General features: G+C 41.4%; 1 protein-coding gene across 1 annotated transcript in view; it reads right to left on the bottom strand.

The window, feature by feature from the left end:
• Window positions 1-3,291: 3,291 nt before the first annotated feature.
• Window positions 3,292-23,541, bottom strand: part of WISP1 (WNT1 inducible signaling pathway protein 1) — a 32,749-nt gene continuing 12,499 nt past the window's right edge. The window contains exons 2-5 of the mRNA XM_014965258.1: window positions 10,431-10,710; window positions 6,471-6,728; window positions 4,170-4,363; window positions 3,292-3,668 (exon numbers count right to left, since the gene is read on the bottom strand). Coding sequence (XP_014820744.1) covers window positions 3,369-3,668; window positions 4,170-4,363; window positions 6,471-6,728; window positions 10,431-10,710 — 1,032 coding nt within the window. The 3' untranslated portion in view covers window positions 3,292-3,368. The remainder of the gene's footprint in view (window positions 3,669-4,169; window positions 4,364-6,470; window positions 6,729-10,430; window positions 10,711-23,541) is intronic.

Genomic DNA, 23,541 nt, shown 5'->3' with positions numbered 1-23,541 from the left:
TGTATTTAAACAGTAAGCATAAAAGTACTTTTGTAAAGCTACATGATTTGCCCAAGTACACAGGGAGCCATGGAACCAAATCTAAAGGCTAGTCTGTTGCCTTAGTTCTATCGCTAATCTTCTCGTAAACATTCATTAAAACAAAAGATCTCTAATCACCACCAACTGCAAGTCCACTGGCTACAAGCGTTGCTCTTCCCCTTTCAGTGCTGCTGGACAGACACGCAGTTGCACAAGGAGTTACAGCAGTGTAACGACCACTATTCCACATCTGTGGTGCCTTCAGCTCTCCCTCCTCCGCGGCTGCTTGTTTCCAACTGGAGCATCTGGTCAGAATCCCTTAATGCTGCTGTTGTGGTTGGGCCACACTGCAGATGTGTTGGCTGCCAGGCAGATGTCAATGGGCTTGGTAGGAGCAATGTGGTGGGCTGCTCCCCTGTCCTGCTATTTTATTTCATTTTTTATTTCAGGAATCGCAGTGTTTCTGACATCTTTACTCTTCTGCCTACTTTGACATTTCCCTCAAAGGCACTGACTGACAGACAGACAAATGGTTAACACAGATGCCTATGTCTTGTTCCCTAAGGAAACCAGGCAAGAAACAGAAACCTCTTGGCTGCTTTGGGTGAGATCTGTAGTTTCCAGGCATCCACTTCACTAAACCCAACACGCACTGGAGCTGCTGGTCATTAGCTTACAATGGCTTCTTTTAACTCGCAATGAAAACTCTGTGTTTCAGCCACGGCAGCATTTGATTACAGTGGTTACAGCATTAGCTAATTGCAAAGCAAAGCAAGCCTATTAAGTGCCACAGTTTTGGGTATGTCTTCTGATCCTGTTTTCTTGTGTTCTCTTGTATATGTGTAAGACGGTGAAAAACTGATTATACATATAAACACACATTGTATACACACTCTATTTTATGCACCACTGGCTGCACTGCAGGAATTTGTACATGTAAATATGCATATATGTATTAATGGACATGTTCAGATATGGTTTTCTATATAGTATTACATATAAAATGTTATAAATGCATGCATATAGTATTTTATATGTGTATGTACATACACATATATGCATGAATATATGTGTACATTTGTATACTTGCATATACAATATGTATATACACACATACAAATATATGGTATTTTAAGATAGGCCAGAACTAGAACACAGGATTCCAAGTCATACTTAAGGGATCTTATTGAAAAAGAGATCTTAGGATGGTTTCCCTCCCAGGCACCACAATACAAACCATTTTCCCTTTTGGAAAACATGGTCAACTTCTTGACCTCTTTTTCATATGGTCCCTTGGGCCTTTTTTTTACCAAATCACAGAGTTTAAAATGCAGTTGCAAATGCTGAGCTCTCATTTGGGTGGAGGTGCATAGGTCAGATGTGACCTCTCTTGTCACGTCATCCAGACCAAAGGCAGTCATGAAGCTGAATCTTGCAAAGTGCTGGTGTCCTCAGGTTCCTCAGCACCTCAGCAGCAAACAGGAGAGGTGCATCGCACCTGCACTGGAACATGCAGACAGAGCTCACCCATTTTTTCTGCCAGTGAAGATTTCAGGGAAGCTTCAAAAAAGTAATAGTAAAAGCTTTGAATTAAGGAATGAACTAGCTCTATGAAAAACGTATAGGCCAAAAACTTGTATACAAAGAAAGATGCTACTGAAGTTAACAGCTTTTCAAGATATACAGCATTTCTCCCAGATGTTTTTACATAGGGATTGCATTATTTTCAGCCTGTTCACAAGAAGCTTTAATTTATCATAGCCAGGACAATTTCTGTCTCCTGGGAACTAATCTAGCTTTGTCTGGGTTATCAAGATGAAGACAGACAACTTGCCAACTGGAACTAAAGCAAAATAAGTGACTGATTTAAAACAGTTGCATCATCTGAATTTCAGCCCTGTCCAGTCTGCAGTCCTTGTGTCACTCAGCAGGTCTGCTGTGCCACCAGGGATTTTGCAAACAGATACTACAGATTGCCATGCAGAAACACATTTCTACTGCTCAGCTCTCCCAAGTGAAGCAACAGAGAACGTGCCGTGGTGCACGGGGGTCCTACCAACAACTCACTGGAGAAAAACTGCCTCCAGTATGCTTCAATGATAAGAAATTTATTGCCTGGAAATCTAATGACAGATTTTTTTATTCTCTTAGTTGATGTTTACATGTGAAACCACTTCTGCAGAAAATGTTTACATTGATGTTTACTGTAAGCAGTAGCCCAGTTGCAACTGATGCACAAGAAGCTATGCCAAAGGTTGTCCTCCCCTTTCACACCCACTCATCCACAGAGCTGATAGGAAGCCTAACACCTGCCTTCTCATTTAACACCTGTCTCCTTTCCTCCACCCCAGCCATATAAAAGCAGGTAAGGTGGCAAGGTGGCAGTGGGAAGCAAGATCTGAATATTGGTAACAACATGGGGAAGAGGTGGTACTGGTCTCCAAGCACGGACCACACCATTTCTATGTGAAGAAATGGGTCCATGAGGTCTTCTCCTTCATCTCTCATCCTTCAGGTCTGCAGAACTAACCTAGAAGCAGTACGTAATCCATGAGCAAGAAGATCTATCTTGAAAACATGAGCTCTGGGATGGTCATTTTGGATTCAGAGCATTCAAGCTGCTGAAGATCAGAGCTGGAAGAGAAACTGTGAAAATATCCCTGGTGCAAAGTACTACAAGAGATTAGGGTGAGTCCAAGGAGAGTAGGACACAGGATCTTTGGCCCAGCCTAGTGCAGTGCGACAGGGACTCCTAGAACAAATATTTAAGGAAAAACTGTAGGTTCTTCCCTATGAAGAACCCATCAACCTCACCAAGGGCCAGGATTTGACTAAGAATGACAGAGGGAAAATTTCTAGGACTGAACTCAGTGTGACAGAGACCAGATTCTAGTCCTGAGGGTCACCAGTATCAAAGAAGTCTAATGTTGAAAATGAAACATATATACCAATGCTCATTTTCCAGTTTAGACCACATTATTCAAGAAATAACAGTAATGAAATCTAAGGCTCATGTCTAAGCTACTGACAGCCACGCTTTTGCTGTCATACTACCGTACTATTTTCTCCTTTGGGCAATTAAACTGCTGGCCTAATAAATGGCTGTGCCAACGGGGCTGTCATTTATGTCTGGAATCTGTGCATAGAGGAATTTCTGGCTACCATAAATGGATAGAAATCTGAGTTGAAAACCCTGCTTGTTCAAGGCCTCTCCAAAAACAGTGTGGCAAAACATCCTAACTCAGGAAAAAAACAAATTGTACATTGGCAGTAGATGAAAGATTCTCCTTTTATTTTAAAACCTCTGTAAAATCAGAGCAATGGGTCAATTCCAGCATTCAGCCAATTCAATTAGCGATTTCAGAGTAATCGTGGTAATGAGCCAAGTCAGCAAAGATGTCATTAGGATTCTTGCAGTTCAGGTTGCAAAAACAAGCATTGATCCACATGATTTTCCAGGAAAACTCAGTTCCATCTGGACATTGAAACCTCACTTCAATAGTCTTGGATTTGTAGGGTGTGCAGCACCTGTTGTCTGTGCAGACGCCACAATATTTGGGTCTATATGGACTTTTGCTCACACATCCTGAGATGGTGTAGTTCATTGGTTCATTAGCCCTGTAGACAGCCAAGCACTTCTTCCCAGGCTAAATCAGAGAAGAAAAGAAAAAGAGTCAGGTTAATACTCATTGCTGACACAGGTAGGACATGCAAAACCACCTTCCCAATATTTAAAGGGGTTTTAAGCATTTTACAGCCTGATCTAGAGCGTGTGACAGATTTACACATTTAGACATATGAACACAGAAACTGCAAGTAGGATACTTGCAAAATACAGTTCATGGCCATATTTAGCAGTTCACCATCACTTTTCCACTCTCTTGAGTCACAGGTCTATCCAAACCAACAGCAAGCACAGCGGGCTTGCCTTGCCTTTCCTTCCAAGGACATTTTGGATGGAATTAAAGCTCTCAGGGGAAGGTTTTTATATTAGCATGTGGAAGAACAGAGAGGACACATTTTTGACCTCTCTGCAGCACAGCAAGTCCATGTGGAAGTGCAGTCCGCAGAGGCCTGCATGCTGCCAAACAGAGGCTGACCCTGTGTCCAGACAAAGCTCAATAAGTGCATGGAGAAACAGTGCCCACCTTAATGTGCTTGGTTATATCCACCTCGCAGGGCCGCATGTTGCACAGGCGGCTTTCCTTCAGGAGCCGGCACTGGTCGTTGTCGTTGGAAATCCTGGTGGAGATGCCCAGCCCGCAGGTCTTTGAGCAGGGACTCCAGGGTGAGGTGTGAATGATGCAGTTCTTCTGCCAGGCTTCATCCTCTCCCTCGTATGCTGCAGACACCAGATTAACCCTACGTTATTCAACCAGGGCAGCTTTCCATACTAAACACCCTCTCCCCAGCTCATTACACATTCAGGCCACTAACCCAAATAATTAAATCACAGTGAAGTGTCCCAGCGTTCCTGTGAACCTCCTCAACCCACCCCCTTTGCTGCTGACCTACTTGTGTCAGACCCTCCAGTGCCTCAGCGCTCGGGGCCAGGGCTCATTTCTTTATTTCCCTTTGCAGCATCACACAAGGGGGTCCTTGTCTGGGACCCCCAGGAGCTGCCACAATACAAACACTTAATTACAGAAGACTGCACCAACCAGTGCAGAAAAGGGATGAGATCTGATCTCACCGTGAAGGTTTATTTCTGAGCCCATTCAGTTGATTCCCTGTAGCAGAAAGTGGTTGACAGTCTTTGCTGGATGGCCGAGGGGCTTGGGAAGCAGCCACAGCCTTTCACTGGGAGGAAGAGCAGCTTGAATAGCTCTCAGGGAGCTCAGCAGCCACTTGAAGAAAGGGTGGGCTCTGTTTTGAAAGCAGCCAACAACTCCAGTTCGGGTTCCTTCACAGCTTTAGCCAAAGTCCCCACTGGTCTGCGGCTCACAGTGTAGCCCACAGAGATAACTCTGCTGCACTGAGCTTGCTCACTATTAAATTTATTATTATATTAATTAATGTATTAAATATAATAAATGCTAGCCTCACTTCTCTATGTATAAGAGAAACAGTTAGGCAAGGAAAGCTGTGTTATGCCCATTTTGGGACACAGACCATGAAGACATAAGGCCAATTTCAGTAGTAGGTGTTTTGAATTTGGAACCACCTCACAATTCAAAGCTACCAGGGACAGAAGTAAGGGCTAAACTGGTATTTTTAACGCACAAAATGGAGACTGATGTTTTGTTTTGTACAATAAAAATACAGACCAAGGACTGGGAAAAAAACCCTCACCATGAAGGAATCAAAATCCTTTTTTACAAGCAGCATTCTATGTCTCCTTGAACTCTGCTTTTGTGAGACGATAGTCTGTAAACTGGAGCTAATGTGGCCAGTGCCAGTACATTGCATCACAGCGTGATATGAGGATAAATTTAAGATATATGGCAAGGTAATTCTACCTTAAACATTTAGGACCACATTTGAGGCAAATGGTATCACCTCTATGCAGTGAGCAATATGATCCCCACTATGAATGTGAGTGTGAGGAAAGAAGATACCTTATGCAATACGTAAAACAGGTATTTCAATAATGTAATCAGTCCAGAATTGCTGAAAAGCTATATTAACACAAAGCCAATTTAGCCCAATTGGTACTGAAACTTCTACCACAATAATTGTTTTCAATATGTTTTGTAAGTTTAAGACTACTAAGATACAGGGGCTTTAAAATCATATTTCTAAAGCAATATAACCCAGGCAAAAATTAAACTGACCCCATTCTGTTTTCCAGAGGCTCCAGACAAAAAAAAAAAAAAAAAAAAAGTTGAAGAAATTTCGGACAAAAATTTTCACCAAAAATTGGCCAAGTATAGCCAATTACCCAGCCATACTTGGACAACAGGTACTAAGGATACTTGAAAATATAGAAAACCTGATTTTACAGACTTTAAGTATAGATTTTTCTTTCCGACCGTTTCTGTACAGAATTGGCTACACCATTTATCATTATGAATCCTTGGGGTTTTTTTTAAGCAAGGAGTTTGCCTTGGTCCCAAGATGCTCACCACACGACCCCCACCAAACAAAAAAAAAAAAAAAAAAAAAAAAAAAAAAAAAAAAAAAAAAAAAAAAAAAAAAAAAAAAAAAAAAAAAAAGTTGAAGTAAAAAGGACTTGTGACATCTTCAAAGTGCAAGCAGATGTATACTTCAAAGGGGGCTTTGTCACACAAGCATGTTTGATGAGTCTCATATTGCTGCTAAGGAGTTCAAGCACACCACTGGTGTTGGCGTGTCCTCTCCTTCACCACGCACTGTACAGGAGCCTCTGTGCCTCGCTCATACAAAGACTAGACGCCTGCCAGGCCTGGCAGTACAAGCTCGTTGGTTGCAGAGACTATGACTTCAGTTGCCCAATGACAAAGGAGAGGTCCATCTCACTCCCACCGTACCTGCTGAGGAGATGTGGCGCGGAGACGTCTTCCTGATTTTCTTGGAGTCATCACAAATCCACTGCTCGCAGCACTTCCCTGCCATCTTAATCAGCTTTGGGTTTGGGCACCAGACGAGGGGAGGGCGTGAGTTTGTGCACATGGGAATACAGCCCACAGCCCCGTTAATGCACGTGCAGTTGTATTTGCAGTTGGGCTGAAACGTGTCCCCATTGTTATACCTGACTCCATTGAGGACACAGCCTACACCGACAATCTCTGAAAGGAAACACACAAAAAAATACACACAGAGCACTGTTAAAATACTGCTGGCAAGAACAGGTGTTGATGTGCTTCTTTACCAAGCTGCTCCCCGGGCAACATGGGAACCACCATGGAGATGTTGCAGTGCTGCGGGGTGATGTGTTCAGCGTAATGCTGAGCCAAATGAAGTCACACCATCTAGGAAACTGTTTTCATTCTGAATCACAGCAAAACAAATAATAAATGAATATTTTAGTTCTTCATGAAGAAAAGAAGTTAGAAAATAAAACAAATTTTATCCACAAATGCTCACTTAAAAAATCATTTCATGGCATGTTGGTAAAAGTTATTTGTAGTAGCAGAAATGCAAGCAATTGAAAGATATTGCGTGAAATTTGAGGCTTTCAGGAACATGAGAGGCCTAGATGGAGCTGTAAATAAGGCACAGCTCCGCATGACATCTGTACCCTTCTGAAACAGATGGGGGAGGATGGCCAAGCTAGAAAAGAAGCACAAAAAATGGCACTGGATTCCTATATTTAGGCAACTAGATCCCACCCAGCTTATCACAGAACAGTTTTCTCGGAAAATGAAGGAACACATTATAAAGCCATGATATGGTTACTATCTGATATGCATTTTTAAACAAAATCACTAAAAGTAAAGCTTTTTAATTGTTCATGGACAGAAATGACATTGATTTAGGAAGTGAGACACAAGTTGCATAAAGCAGCAACTTTGCTGTTTCAGATTATGGACAGTTATTTGGAGTCAGCGGCAGAGATCTTCTGACAAATTCAAGGTTCAGTTTCTCGTGCGGTCACAGGGAGGCAGTGCGCATGCACCCATCAGCTTGCTTCAGTTTTAAATCTGGTCGGAAATGGAGCTCTGATGTGGCTGCTTCAGGGCCAACACAAATTGAAATCCTGGATTAAAAAAAATTGCAAAGGCTTCCCATTTTTAGAATGGGCTGAATGAAAACACCGAATGCTAATCCCTTCTTCTGCACAAAAATGAGACTCTGTTGGAATTTGAAGCACAGATCCCGATCTCCAGTTCACACTCTGCTCCAATTTTGCTTCAGCCTTTGTATTGAAGAGATGTTACTCAGTGCTGGAGCTGAGAATTCACTTAAATTTCTAGGTGTGCACATGGATTAAGACAGTTCAAGAAAATGCTGTATTTCCTGGTGTTTTTCTACTAGCATAACCCTCCCGGGCTGTGTTAACTCAGCCTCCTATAGGTCTCATACATCAAGTGGTTCATCATAAGGATATCCCAAAACATAGACAAAGGGGCTGCTAAATGCCTACATGCAGAACCACGTGAATCTGCACCTAAGTCAGGCAATCTGGGAGCAGTTTGCAGTTCCTGGCCCCATGTACCCAGTACCTGCCTCTCCCCTCCCTGGGCTTGGCCAGCACCCTGTTATCTCTGCAGTCAACAATAAAATGAGAGCTGTAGTGTCCCCCAGCAGGCTCCTGTCTGACCTCCAGGTGTCCTGGGATACACCTCAACTTCGCAGTCTAGATACAGCCTGAATTTCCCACAGTTTCACTCCAGTGCCTTTACCGACACCCTTTCCTAGCTCTTTCAGGATCTTTATTTTCAACAAATTATATTAATTCTGTAGTCCTGTGAGCACTGAATTATCTAGACTTAGCTGTTGGCATCCAGCTGCAAATAAAATGCCTCACAGCAGTTAGTCCCCAACACTTGACGTAGGAGTTCTGCTCCTGTGGTCAGGGCACTAGCTGGTGTACCCAGAGCGGAGTGATACAGTCCATATATCACCCAGTGCACCGGAATGAAGATGTCAGGCAGACCCTGTGCATCCTCTACTTGGATGCTGAAAGCAAGAGGAAGACCATAGCTTCACTTCCTAAGCATGGAAAGACCTACTTCTCATGTCCCTCAGCTGTGCATGCCACAATGGCCCTTACCATATAATCATAAATGTGACAGAACAGGGAATATACCATCATTGCAATAGGGGTACAAAAATGCATTAGATTGGAAACCCTCCCAGATCTGTCTGGGGAAGCTGGGATCAACCCTCCTACATCACAGCTCTTGCCACAGTGCTGAATGCCTGTGATATATGGGAGGTTTACAACAAAAACCCCAAAAAATCAAACTAAGCAAGCAAGCATTTAAATAAATAAATAAGAATCAATATGAATGTCTTTAAAGAGGTCTAGGAAGGCTGAGGTAGCTTTAAGACAACGTCCAGCTTGTTTTCCTCTCCCAGTGCAGGTCCAGCTGTAGCAATGCCATTCTTGACAGATGTTTGTCTAACCTGTTCTTACAGACCTCCCACGAATGCTCCTCACACACATCAGACAATATATTTGAATGATCTCATAGCCTCATTTCTTAACTGTGGATCTTTTCTAATCTTGAAAATCACTGTTTAAGCTTATGTCTCCTTGCACATACCTTCTCTTCTTATTTTGCCCGTATCCTACAGAAATCTGATTATACTGCACTTTCTGCATGCTTGTTTTTTGTGGCTGAGCTACTGCAAAGCCAAGTTCTTGTTTTACTACACTTCCCGTCCCTCTTCTGCTGAGGAACAGCAACAGCTAGTATCATTTCTGTGAGAAGCTGCCAGCTACCATGAGCTTCCTCACTCCTCAGACCTGTCCCTTCTGAAACTTCTGCTGATATTCTAAGTTTATGGAAGCTCACTGTTTGAAGTCTTTTAGCTTTCTTGTCAGTCAGTTATCTTATCTATTCATCTCACAATCAGCTCTCCTCCAGATTTCCTTCCACCTTTACATTTTCTATTAATCCCTAATTCACAGTTATATTCCAGCCCACAAGACCATCCCTTTTTTTTCCAGTTTAGGAATCTAAAGCCATAACCAATGTGTTCTAATAACTTGCTCAACAGTCAGCATCCTTTCTGATCAGCTATCTGTGTGGTTGTACTCATGATTCCTTCTCTTTTAATCATTCCTAGAGTAATGATTTTCAGCCATTTATGATATTTATGAGCAGATCAGGTTCCTACCATGTTCTGGATCTCATAACACATTAATATATCCTTGACACACAAAACGCTACCTCATTTCTTCTTCCTCTTCTTGAATAAAAACATTTCAGTCACATGAATTATTCTGCTGAGTTTGTTATGACAGGCAGGAAGAAATCCTTCTGCTTCATGGCAGCTAATGTGACTGAAACCATTGTAAGATTAAGGCTCAGATCTCAATTTGTCACCAAGAAACTTTGCTAGGAGATGATTCATCCCTGACCCTCTTGACAGGATACCAAGTGCTATCCTTCCTAGGGATCTGTTATTGGAAAGAAGCCAAAAGCATCTCCTTAATGTCATGGTTTTCACGTAGATGGCCATATTGCTTGTCTTTAAAGCCAGCTACATATCCTTCCTTCATCCCCAACCCACTACGGGATGTTACGGGAAATACAGAATCATCTGCTTGCAAATCTGAAGACCTTCAAATGCTGGTTGCTCCTTGCTCTTGCCTGCTGCCAATTCAAAGAGCAAGAATTCGGATGCCATTTCTCATCCAGCTAGCTGCCCTGAAAATTGTCCTGGTTTGAGGTAAGACAGCAATAAGGAAATGGAAGAGGATGAATGGAGGAGCTGATGAGCATACAGTCAGGTATCGAGATAAATCTCAGCCACTGCTTGGACCGAGGGGAGCTGCCAATGTATATCTAAGTCAAAAATATATGTACATCACTTACGTGCACATACTCCTATTTCGTACCTAGGTCTGTCTCCACTGTAGTCGCAATACAAGCCCCGGTGGAAATCACAGGTGTCGGCCTCAGTGCAATTTTCTCCACGCTGCTTGGCACAGGTCTTGCAGCAGTCGCAGCCGTCTGTGACCAGGCTGACGCCCACTGAGCACCGAGGTGGGGACTTCGGGCACTCACACGGCCACTTACAGTACTGAGTCCGCGTGTAGGCCTCTGTCATGGCAGGGATGGTGGGGGTCATGGTGGTGGAGGTCTGGGCGATGGCCTACAAACAAAGAAACACAGCTTGGAGAGTGTTCCAGGGAAAACGGGGCTGCAAACCGTGTGGTGATTAGTCATCAATAAAAATCCCCTCAGGTCTAAAGAGACTGCAGGGAAACCAAAAAATAAATGTCAAATAACTATGGAAAAGAAGCTGTCACTGCTCTCTTGTAAACCCCTTCAGATACCAGCTGAGGGTAAATGGTCTGCAGCTTGGACTAGCACCCAAAGCTCATAGCCCCAGCCTGCTGGTACTCAGCCTTTTCCAGACCTCTCCTCCCTAAACAGAGGTCTCTTCCCGTGGAGGAACACAGGCATGATGTCAAGACCCCACCAATACATGAGAAGAAGATGCCACATATGTCCATTCTATGTCACCCTGTAGTACTTGGTTCTGGCAGGGGATTGTGCCACTCCATAGCTGTTGTGCCTGTTCACTGAGAGATGGCTGTAGGGCCTCTTGGCTACTCAGAAGCTTCCTCATGCAGCAGCTGAACAAGATAAAGGTCATCGTGTTGCAGTGTGAAAACACATGTGGCCCTGTTTGGCCTCATCTTCCTCAGGTTTACCTTTTTGTGGGTCTTGCAACCAAAACACGGGATCCCATAAAGCCTTGAGGGGGCCAGCAGCAGGCCTGTGAGCCCACCACCCCCACAGACACCCAGTGATGAATCCTTGTGTTATGAGGATGATTTGAAACCCACAGGCTTAGCACTTCATCGTGGACCTCCTGAGGATGTCTTGGCCATTTCATCTCTTCTATGAACTATCGATCAGGATACCTCTGCAAAACCCAATTACTATCTTCTACGGCTTCCTTACTCAAATTTTATTAAACTACATTTCTAATTCTTCTACTTCAATATCTGAAGGTGTAATTAAGTATCTTAGCAATTAGTTACCCTGTATTTAGAATACTAAATTGTTAGCACACTGCTAATCACTGCCAAATAGGCAATGTGTTTGCTCTGGGCATAATTCCCAATTCCATTAAGGCCCCCTTTACAAACAGTTGGCCTAAAAGTTGGCTTAAATTCACATTTAAACTCATGTTTAAACTAAAACATACCAATATAATTTGCTCCCACTTTAAGGCTCCTTGATGCTGCCAAAGTTGTTAAAAGAGGAACATTCAGATCAATGAAAAGCCCTGGCCTTTTAATAGTAGTATTTTTCATTCCACTCACAATAATTTGAGTAGGTGCAATAATCTGTCACTTGAGAAGAGAGGCCTCTTCAAGTGCAATAAACCTATTTACTTTGTTGCTGATCATTAAAAAAAGTGCTTAATAATCAAATCCAGATACACAGACAAAAGTCACACCACTATTTAAAGAGCTCATTGCCACGGCCCAACCCTGTAAGTAAATCCCTTCATAGTCCCTTGTTTCTATTGTCAACACGAGCAAGCAAACAGCTTCTCCCGTGTCGGTATGAAAGTGTATGTGAATCAACACACGTAGCAAAGAGGAACCAATAATCCCTGCTAGTCCTGTTTTTAGTTAATATGTAAAGGACTGAGGCTGAATTCTTTTAAAGGACCAGGTAGCTGGGAACTATTCAGTGGCTTGTGACAGAGAGGAATTTAGAGTATGTTATTTAACAGCCCTTCCTCTAGGTCTAAAGCCTGAGCTGACCAAAGAAGCTTTTCCAGTCTCCTTCTAGTGACTGTAGTTGTAGTTCTTGGACATACTGGATGAAATGTCCATTGATATGACCAAGTAAGCCGTAGGAAGGACACAGTATGGGCTACATTAGCATCTTCGAATAATCATTGTGGACAGGCATCGAAATACTATGACTCTCGTATTTTGTAAATAGGTAAGGCATGGAGAGATGGAAGCAGTATAGTGTCCTAGGCTCCATCAACACCCAACCAAAACCCAACCTTTGGAATTATAGAATCATCATAGAATAGTTTGCGTTGGAAGGCACCTTTAAAGGTAACGTAGACCAACTGTCCCCTGCAATGAGCATCTTCAACTAGATCAGGTTGCTCAGAGCCCCGTCCAACCTGACCTTGAATGTTTGCAGGAATAGGGCAACCACCACCTCTCTGGGCAACCTGGGCCAGTGTTTCACTACCCTCATCACAAAAAATTTCTTCCTTCAAGTGGAAACTGTTGCCCACTGGACAGCAGAACAAGCATACAACCTGTACAGTTTCCAGGCCCTCCACCTGTCCCCTCCTAAGTCCCTCAGAAATTTGCTGTGGAAGAAAAAATTCTGTAGATTTATAAAATTCTTGGCTTTTCCTTTTCTGTGGTCAGCTGTCATTACTGGTATATCTAAATCCCTTTCAAAATGTCATTCAGCACTACTACTTCAATGTCCCAGAATATTTTGGGATATGAGCACTTTCTTATTAATAGGTATGATGGTTAGAAAGCCATGAATAATACTTTATAAACACCACAATAAAAACAGCTCTTTCCTCATGTACTATCAACAGGAAATCACACTGTAATGGCCTTCATCAATGGCCATCTCTAACCAGAAACAAACCAAAACAAACAAATAAATAAAAAATCAAAAATCCTCATGTAAGTTAAGGTTTCAGGAATCATGTCTTTAGGGTCAATATAATGTATAAGAGGACAATGGTTTCATAGGAAATCCAAAACGAGAATAAAGAGAAACTGAACACCCAAAAGTTTGAAAATTTTACTTTAAAATGTCAGAAAGATAAAAGAATGCACCTGTTAGGAAATTAATTTTTCCAGATACTAGTAATTAACTTGTTTTGTATAATTACTATTCAGTCTTGGGGTCTGCAGATTTGTTATCTTGGATGCTAAGGAGAAAATATTCCACCACAAGTTATTCATGAGCTGTAATTTTGCTGCTTTTGGAAGTACAAGCCCATTCTCATTAAATCAAGATGAAGCCTTTCTCACCCTGCCATGGCTGATAACTCTCTATTAACGTCGTTCCTGATTTATGCTTGGCAAGCTCCAAAATTACTTTCTTTTTGCATCTGCAGAGAATAATATTTCACTAGCAACAATTTCAAACTAATTTCTGTGTTCATGTTCAAGAAGAAAGAAGGAGAAAATAAAAAATGACTCACTACTTGCCATGGCCACAAACTCAGTATTTTTAATACACGTGAATTTTACTATCCAAGTCTCAAAGACACAAAATGGGTAGAAGCATTTTAGCAGCATGTTCTACCTACTGGCAAAATATATTTTCAATTTGTTGGAAAATACCATAATTGTAAGTTTGTTTTATTTTTGAAAATTGGGAAGACCAAACTACAGTGTTGAAAAGTGTGCATATAGTCCAAATTGCAAGGCAGCCAGGTATACAGCAGCACTTTTACATAATGCATGAGGAAACCTCCAGCTTTGCTTTTAAGCAGCAAAGCCCTAGATGCATTGCAATATATTCCTTTGCTTCCAGTTTTTACAGGTGTTAAAAAATATTCATGTGTATTTATTTCACTATTTCAGTGCTGCAAGACCTTACTCTTAAACCCATTTTATTTCAGGTGTTTTTCTCATCACAATGAGCTGGGTGAAGGGAGGCAGAAGTTATCCATGTTCTTCTCCACTTTATTGATGGGGAAAAGTCCTGAAAGGATGGTGACTTCTAAATTCAGTTCCTCTGGCTATTGGCAGAGCTGGATAAAAGGTTATGAGAAGTTGGCAGGCAGACGTCTGCTCAGACCACAGTACCTTATCACCTCCTGCTGTTTTCTCCTTGGTGACAATTTGCTCTAAAAGAAGGACACAAGCTGTATTTTGCAGGACACATGCCATTGGATGGAGTTTTAATTTCCTACAGTAGAATACATTAAAGGAATATTTTTAACCTACATTTCTGATACTGCCTTTCTGAGCAAATGCCAGATGTCATTGATGGAGGGATGTGATGTGATCCAGGTTATCAGTGAGGGAGTTTTTATTAAAATGTCCTCCTCACTATTACATGATCAAATCAGCTGATTTGCAGACTGATCTAAACATCCGTGTTGGTGGGAGTTCATGCACCAAGGCCCGACAGCATTACTGTTTAGAAATAACTCTGGATTTTGCAGTTTGACTGTCCTAAACACTGAAGGTAAAACCACATCTTTAGGTGGACACCTAAGGGTGTATCTCCCAGGAATGGGTTGTGCATTTATATTGTCCTGCTGCCAGACGACACATCTGCTTTCTCCTGGTTCCACCTACTGGCTGAACTATTTAGACAGCACAAGCAGAAATGTCTGTAGAGCCAACTCCAACACCATGTACCACCTAAAATGTTCTCACAAACTAAAATAATTTTTAGAAGCACCCCAGGAGACTCATATTCACATTCACAGAATTGCAAACATCCTAATAATAACCTGATGTAGCACTGTTCCCAGCAGAACAAAGTGGCTGGAGCTTAATAAAAAAGTAAAAGCAAAAAGATTAAATGAATTATAAATAATCTATTAAATAAAGCTGCATACCTTTCCATCCCTCAGTTGCATCTCTGGGAAAGCATACAGACTGCTTATTTTCATCCCAGAGCAGACAGAGGTTAACAACTCATAATGCCTGTCACGGATGGGCACATTAGCAATGAAAAACAGGATTTGCCTTACATCAGTGGGCTTAAACCAGGCCCCCAAGGTAGAAGTTTATTTCTTGATCTTGCTCAGTTGGAAGTTCTGAGCTGAATATTGCTGCATATTTGCATTATTATTACACCCAAAACAGGTGGGTCAACAAAGAGCCAGTTCTTACAGCAAGCTCAGCAGTAATCACAGCACCATCAGGACTTCCTCACTGCTATACTCTTGCTGAAGTCCCCATAAACTTTCACAAGGTAATACTAGTGACAAGTGAGCTAGCATCAGGACAGAGATATAAATCAGGAGACATAATGGTAAGAGGAAAATATGATTATTCAGGGCCCAGCTTCCCCAGAGCACACATGAGCTTCTAGATATCTCAATAAAATTGATCCCAGACATGAAATTTCCAGAACATATTGTAAAATAATGGACTTTGATCCCAGAAAATATAAGACAGTTTTATACATGTCAGGTGCCAGCTGGATTTATTCTTGCTGTGCACTGTAGGCTGAGCAGAAAGGAACGTTCTGCATGAAGCATAACATCAAATACCCTAAGAAAATAAAATATCCACAGTGAGTTAACCATTAATATTTCTGTGGATATGTGAATGGCAAACAATCAACTTCCCATAACATTATTTTGGGAAATATATCTGTGGGAAGAATGTAGGCAGATGTTTGGAATAGTCTTTTCTAACTCAGTTTAGACAATTACAGAGTGAAGATTACATGCATTCACGTCTTTGCCAAAATTTTGCTTATACTGGCAAACTCAGTGTGGCCTCACATTTTCTTCACATTTTTCCATGGAGTCTTCAGAGCGAAAGAACTTCCCTGTTAGAAAGTAACCTGATGTTTCATAAGTGTTATCCCAGTAAGAGTAGCACTCTCTTAGAATAGGGTAACCTAAAAATGTTTGGACATCATTAACAAATTGACACTGCCACCACAGACTCCACTAATTGGGATATTAAACACCATAGTTTCTGCACTCTAAGAACATTTCAGTGTCTTGTGCTGCTCATGTTCAGTTCGGGCAGCTAATGAGCTCATCCAGTGAAACTAGCTTGAACTAGAGTTCAAAAACTAACAGGGAACATCTGGAGGAGCAATGGAGAAAAGTCTCCAGAAAGAGCAAATTAATAGACTTCATTTTTATGAAAATGGAAAGTAGAACAAATGAGAGTGCACTGGGACCATCCATGGTTACAAGGAGTTAGAAACCATCCTAAAACTGTACAGAACAAGGTGTTGATATTTGAGCCACGAGCTGGGTAACAAAAGCACTACCACAGTTCCAGCTCCCAGACAAGAGCAGACTGCTTTGGCAGAGGTCTTACTTTGCAATTAGCCATGTCTTGCATTTGCTTATCTCCTGTGTTTCAGTCATGGTTTTGAAATCAAAGGGAAGATGCCTTCTGTCCTTTTACTCCCTTAGGACATTCCATCCCAAGCTGAGCAAAAAATAAAGTAAAATTAAGAAGCTCCACGTATTATTTTTTTTTTCCCATGGCAAGAATAGCACAGGTTTTGTAGCATTTTTAAAAATTATTTTGGTTTTCAAAACAGTAATCTGCAATGTATCAACAATTTTCTGTTTCTGTTCCAATGCAGAATATTTTGACTTTAAAAATTTATTATTTAAATTCTCAAATCTAAAACAGTTTGCTTGACCTAATATCTGTACTTCCCTAGAGCTGTTGATGAACTGGCAAAGTTATGCATACCTATTTCCTTTAAATAACAATTTTCCTGTCATGTTAAGTTTCCATTGTTATTTCCCCTTAGCTTTGGCTTTAAGAGTTGATCACTTTATTTTCCAACAGTCAAAGTGACTGCCTTTTGAAATCCGTATTATGGGACAGTTACCTGCTCTAGCAAATGTTGCCAGTGTTTAATAGGTTGTTTAGTCAGAAAATAATCACGTGTTGGTGAGATCCCAATAGATTAATTCACTGCCTGGACTACAGTATTGAACCCTCACTTTAAAGGGAATATCAAGGAATCAGCAGTCCAGAGGAGGGCAACCTAGATGCTCTGAGACCTAAAGATCATGACCCAGGACAAGGTCCTGAGGGAGCTGAGCTTGGCTTGAGTAGTCTGGTATCAGCTCACTCCTCTCAGTGGTGGGAGAGGGTAGACTAATGGACAGCAGCTACAAACTGTAGTTGAGGAGGTTTAATCTGAACTCTGAGAAGGCAACTTCTTCACTAGGAGAGCAGTGCAGCACTGGGTCAGGTCCCCCAGTGAGGCTTTGAATTCTCCATCCTCCACTGTTGGACTAAAGACCTCCAGAAGGCACTGACAACCAGGGTTTCTGGCAGCCTGTGAATACATGCCTTGCCAAAACCACAACAGAATACACGCACAAGCCCGAACAACCAAAGAAGATCTTCATCAGGTCACTCCTGTGCTGTGCCACCTAAAGTCTTGTTCAGGCACAGAAAAATAAAAGGCAATCTTTTTGGTAAATGGTGCATTTAATACTGTCAAGAGAGTTTTATTTCACAGGTCCATGCCCCCTCATATCATAAGCACAGCCAAAAATGTTAATTGGCAGCTAATTGTTTTATCTGATAGCATGAAACGTACCAGAAGCCTGGTTTTGTAGCTGGAAGATTTCAAGACAATAGAAGGAAAGAGAAGCTGCTGCTACTGCTACTTCAATGGCCCCTTTGGAACACATGGTATGTGTGGATTAATCCAAAAAAACATAACTGCAATTTAATATAGTGTTGTATCATTATATCAAAGCCACCTCAAGACTGTCAATGAAAGATGAGCAGTAAGATGGCATTGCTACATCCCTGTGGTTAAGTAAAAAACAGATGGAGCCTACAGCTTGGCTGAATAAACAGCAGCTTTCCAGGCAGTCCCATCGTGAAAGGATATTTTTGCTCCAAGCGTGGCATATTTTGGAAACTGTAGCTTATAGTATTTGATGAGATCTGTTACACAGAGAATACTGATGGAAGACATATAGGTCAGCAACACGCTTAGGACCAACAGAAGTTGCTGGACCTTTGTACAGTCTTGGAGGACCTGAAACTAATTCAGAGTCCGATTGAAGAACATTAGGACCCAGCTTGAAATTATATATGTTATCTTACCCTTTGCCAGACAAAATCATGGCAACAGTCTCTTGTAGCATCTGAAACAAGTTAGCTCTGTGTATGCAGAGAGATCAGGAAAGCAGCATTTGTACATTTGAAGCAAAGGCATCCTCATCAATATCTGCCACAGCCTGGTCGTCTGATCAGGGTATAGTCTGGCCATACTTCTGTGAGGAAAGCAGCTTTTCTTCATAGAATTATGGAATCCAAATATTCAACCACAGTCTGACTAGTGCCTGAGACTGGTTCTAGAAAACCAAATCAGGAAACTACCGAAACCCAGAGTGGGAGAGGGGTATCATCAGACTGGATCTTACACTGAACAGTGGAAATTACGGTAATATTGCACTTCAAGTCCCAGCAATGCCAAACCCCATGCATTTGATTGCTGTGTTGTGATTGCAAGGCCAAGTCTTGCACCTTGGTCTCCTTTAAAGGTCCCTTTCAACCAAAACTGTTCTATGATTTTATGGTTGTATGATCTGGAAATCTCTGAAAACAGGATCATAAGGTTCCTACGATATATGGGGAGTGAATGAGTGTTGTTATCACACTGAGAGTGCAGAGGCAAAAAAGACTCATATAGTCAAGAGACGAACCATAAAACCTTCCTGCAAGTTAAACTCATATGAAATGTTTAAGGCAGGGCCAGGGGGAACTGTGAACATCAAATTACTTGCGTGCCCTTGTTGTCACAAAGAGAAAAAGGGAGCTGATCTCCTTCTACCTCTTCCCCAATCTCTGTTGACATCTCACCATGTTGGCAGTGGGACAGACACAGTACCATGGCCTATGGTACTTTGAACAGTCAAGCTTTCTGTCTTCACTATTACATGTAAGTCTGTTCTGCCTATTTCTTTTCATAAGAAATATTCCCATTACATTTCTCTGAGTGCTATAAGCTAATTCACACAAATAGACACGTATCCGAAAAATCCACTTCACGTCCAGGGTTCTGAAGGAAAGTATAAAACAATACCCAGCACAGAGCATATGCTGCTTTATATCACTTCCTCAAGGAATTAAATATTGAATTCCCTGGGGACACATTATCTTCTTAATCTGTTTTCTTCCTAATGTTTTTATCAAGCTTTTAACCATATCACAAGGTACAGAAGTCAAATAACTGTCTCTTAAAATCCTCCCCAGCAGATTTACTTAGACGTTTTGTCACTGTGTTTTAAAATGTGCTGAGAAGGATCTCAAAAAAGAAATCTAAAGTCCTTTGCAGCAGTGATATCTGATGTTTAAAAGAGGAGTAAGCAGCAGAATGCTAAGCACACACTTCTGAAAACTTTTTTTTCTCACTCAAAGAGCAAAAATCTTTAGAACGAGTACATACACACAGATAAAGGCTTTTCACAAACTTTCAAATAAAATCAGTATATTCAATAGAAATGTAACTGCAAGCTCCGGATGAGTTCAGATGTAGAGAACATGGCTGGAAGGGAGACTGCATCCATGCACACCAGGTAGACAGCAAGCCAGAAACATGGTGACCCATAAGCTAGAGAAATGATGAATCGCTGTAAGCTCATATTAGAAGTTAAAGCAAAATCAGCACAAACGACCTTGCCAAATTTATGGTGAGATCATTTAGCAGGAGTGTGGTGATTAGCTAGAGGCCTCCTTTTCCCAAGCTTTGCTGAATTTATCTGTCCCAAATCCCTGGAACAAGCCCAGCCTAACTGAAGGAATTTGCTAGCTCAACATGTGGAACAGAGACATTACTTGCCAAAACGTGTACACAAAGACCCTTCACACAGATGATGTTGGAGATCATGAAGTCTAAAGCTATGAGCGTGGAAGAGACCAGCAAACAAATCTGGAATTTGTTAACTTTTCTAGATGATAATCAAGACCCTGCAGCAGATTAAACTACAGGTTTTCTAAGCAGAAAGAAGACTGTAAATTGACTACATGCATTGTACTCATCATTGGATGTACCAGATCCAGGACACTCCTGTGCTGAGTTTTTTTATGACCTGTAACAGAAGACAAGGCTGCCTAAATAATTTATAGTCTGCCAAAAGGACAACAGTGGAGTGAAGCATCCTCTTTCTTTGACATCTAGTGATGTTCTTACTCAGATGCTCAGTTCAGTCTCAATGGTAGTCAGGCATGCAATGCCGTACAGTACCTGAGCCTAAAGGATATGCAAAAGGACATCAGAAGCCCACTAATTGAATGCCATCCAGTATTAAAATAATCCCTTAAATCTGGCACCTACCTGGAACCGACAAATGAGTTCTTCATAAGACATTCTGACCTGTCAATGCCATCACTGTTTTCAGACAAAGACAAAAATAGTAAAGGAATTCCAAAGAGGGCATCTAATAAGAGAAAGGTTTACCAGCAGGGAAAACCATGAAGTGTGTTTATAGTCTATTATTGTTTATAATGTTATTAACTTCACCTGAGCTACAGGCTCAACCAAGAAACAAACCAACAAACTTCCATTTCTTTCCTAAGAAAGAAAAAAAAATAAAATGCTGTTTTCAAGACAAGTCTATCAGGAGGGCAAACTTTTGGAGAATACAACCATTTAAGGGTCAATTCATCCCATTAAAAGCATAAAAAGAACTTCCTTTTTTCTCAGTGAATACAGAATCTACTCAGTTCTTACATGACCAAGAGGGCAGCTGATCAGCTTTGACCCAGAAAATGCAAGAAAGAAAAAAAGTCTGTCTCAGAGGACATATTCAGTTGTGTTTATCTAGGAGCATCGCTGGAGAGGAGAGCGGGAGGAAATATCGGTATGAATAGTGAGAGGTAGGAAAGCCAGGGCTGCTAAAAGGTCTATAGGCCTGTGGCTATGCTCGTGATGAGCTTAAGAAGAAATTTCTATCTATCTGCTCACCCATAGAAAAATAAGTATTCAGCTTGTAACATATGAATTTTGCTGAATATGACTTTCAGAGGTGCCTGGAGGATTTCAAATGCAGGGAGGCACCATAGCTGAGCACCTTCAACCCAACTAGTTTAGCAAAAAGACAAGTTTTCTTTATTTTGTTCACATAAGAGGAATGATTATCTGACAACCAGACTTTTCCTCAGCCTGGATATACTTGCAGCTCCACACCACCATCACGGAGGTTTCTCTCAGGATGCCACAGCCAGACACAGCCAGGTCATAACCAATGGATGTGATACCACCAATACCATCAATTAATTAGCCATACAACACCAGAATGAAAACAGACACAGATGTGATGAAGATTCTGTTCTGGTATGAAGGGCTGAAATACCCTTGGCACGTAATTTATCCAAAGCTGAAGACTAGTACACAGTTTCTCATCTCATGCAATCAATTTTTTGTTTACTGAGTTTGGTACAGCAGTCGTCTGATGATGCACTTGATAGGGAATTTATTGACTTAATTTTAATTACTGTGAATTAAACTTAGAAGGTTTAATTACTTTCTCCTCCAGAAACACAACACCAGAAAGTGGGACTTGCAAAGGAGAGAAGTGTTTTCACCAAATGTAAGAGGAAATCCTGTTCTTTATAGTGTTAAACCACAACAGGATGTGAAATGTGTGGGCAAGTGCAAAATATAAAGGAGGAAAAAAAAAAAAGATTGCTCTGGACAGAGACAAGAGGGGAAATTTGCTGTAAGGAGAGAAACTGGTGATGCTGAAGCAACACAACTGCAAGATTTGAAGGGTTAAACTGTCTGTCTACTGAGCCATCCAGTAGGAAACATACAGCTACAGCAACAGGAAGGTGGAATCTGGAGTCAGAAGTGTCTTTTAAGATTTGTCCTTTTCTTTCTCAAATCTACCAGGGAGATTAATAGTTGAGATTTAATACAAAAAAGAAAGACTTAAACTGTGCAAGTTCTGCAGCAACGGAGTACAGAGAGCGGAGAGAACAGGCCTCAGTGTGCTGGCAGCCGGACAACACTTATCAGTGATAACATCCACTTTCCAGGCCACCAGGAAGAAATAAAGCCTGTTCAAGGTTCAAGGAAGTCTGACACGATGGGAATTTACTGGCTTGAGGATGACTGCCAGGCCCTAAGGTCGAGCTGAGCCAGAAGCAGCCAAATTGCTGTGGACCATACCTCCCATGACTGCCCATGTCTCAGCATACGCCCCCACATTTCGCCTCATCTCCCAGCCACTTTCCTCCACTCTCCACTACTCTTCTTGGCTTAATAACCCTATGAAGTTATAATTTCAAATTCCTATTTCTCCACTTTTTCAGCCAAGCTCAGGGCCTCATGGGAGTGTCTAAGTCTCCTTGGTTTCAATTTGGATTCAGACACAAAGTAGAAAAAATAGATATTAGAACACTGATGTGGATCTGGTCTTGAGTTCCTGACCCCACACAGAGCTCATATTAGCTTTCCAAGAAAACAGTTGAATTCAGCATATTAATTGTAACACACAGGGGCTTTTCTCTCTCCCCACCTCCCCCCTCCTGTTTCTATCACAGAAACTCTTAGTGCACTGTGTAAGCCTGGGACAATTTTTATTATCTAAAACCCCTCTAGCTCATCAGAACACTAGAAAAAGGCAGGAAATGCATTTGGCCTTATCAGAAAGTGAGCAAAATATCTGAGTTTTGTTGCTCACATGACATTTAGGGTATCCTTCCTACTTGGTCTCTTTTATGGGGAAAAACACAAACCCAAAAGCAAGCAAACCTTTTACAAAGAGACTGATGCAAAGTAAGAAAAACAACAACTAATAATTTCAAGCCTACTACAAACTGCACTGTGTTTAAGGGAAGTTCCGGGCTGACCTTAGGGACCAGGGTCTCACACCCCATATTCCCAGAGCCCACAATCATTAACTCCCTAAACCAGAAAGGAACAGACACTGCCTGCTTTTTTAGTGACTTTTCAGAAGAGGATTCCTGGGTTTTACAATCATTCTGCTACGTTTTCATCTTATTTTTCATCTTTAAGAGTGATTTGGATCCATATCCTGAAATTTTTTTAGATGATTACCCAATTCAGGGTAAATGTTGATCTATCATTTCATGGAGTAGATCTCAGCAGCATCAGCTAATCCATATAGGTAGCAGTATGGCAAAAAATGAGTGAAAATTGTAGGGACTATATATGACAAACTTTAATAGCATTAAAAGGAAAAAGGTGATAACAAAAAAAAAAAGTAAAAAAAAAAAAAATAATAGTTTGGCTACTTGATAGTGTTCTT

The sequence above is a fragment of the Calidris pugnax genome, unplaced genomic scaffold (assembly GCF_001431845.1).
Source record: "Calidris pugnax isolate Ruff unplaced genomic scaffold, ASM143184v1 scaffold41, whole genome shotgun sequence".
NCBI classification, from domain to species: Eukaryota; Metazoa; Chordata; class Aves; order Charadriiformes; family Scolopacidae; genus Calidris; species Calidris pugnax.
This window is presented reverse-complemented; position numbering and strand designations above follow the sequence as displayed.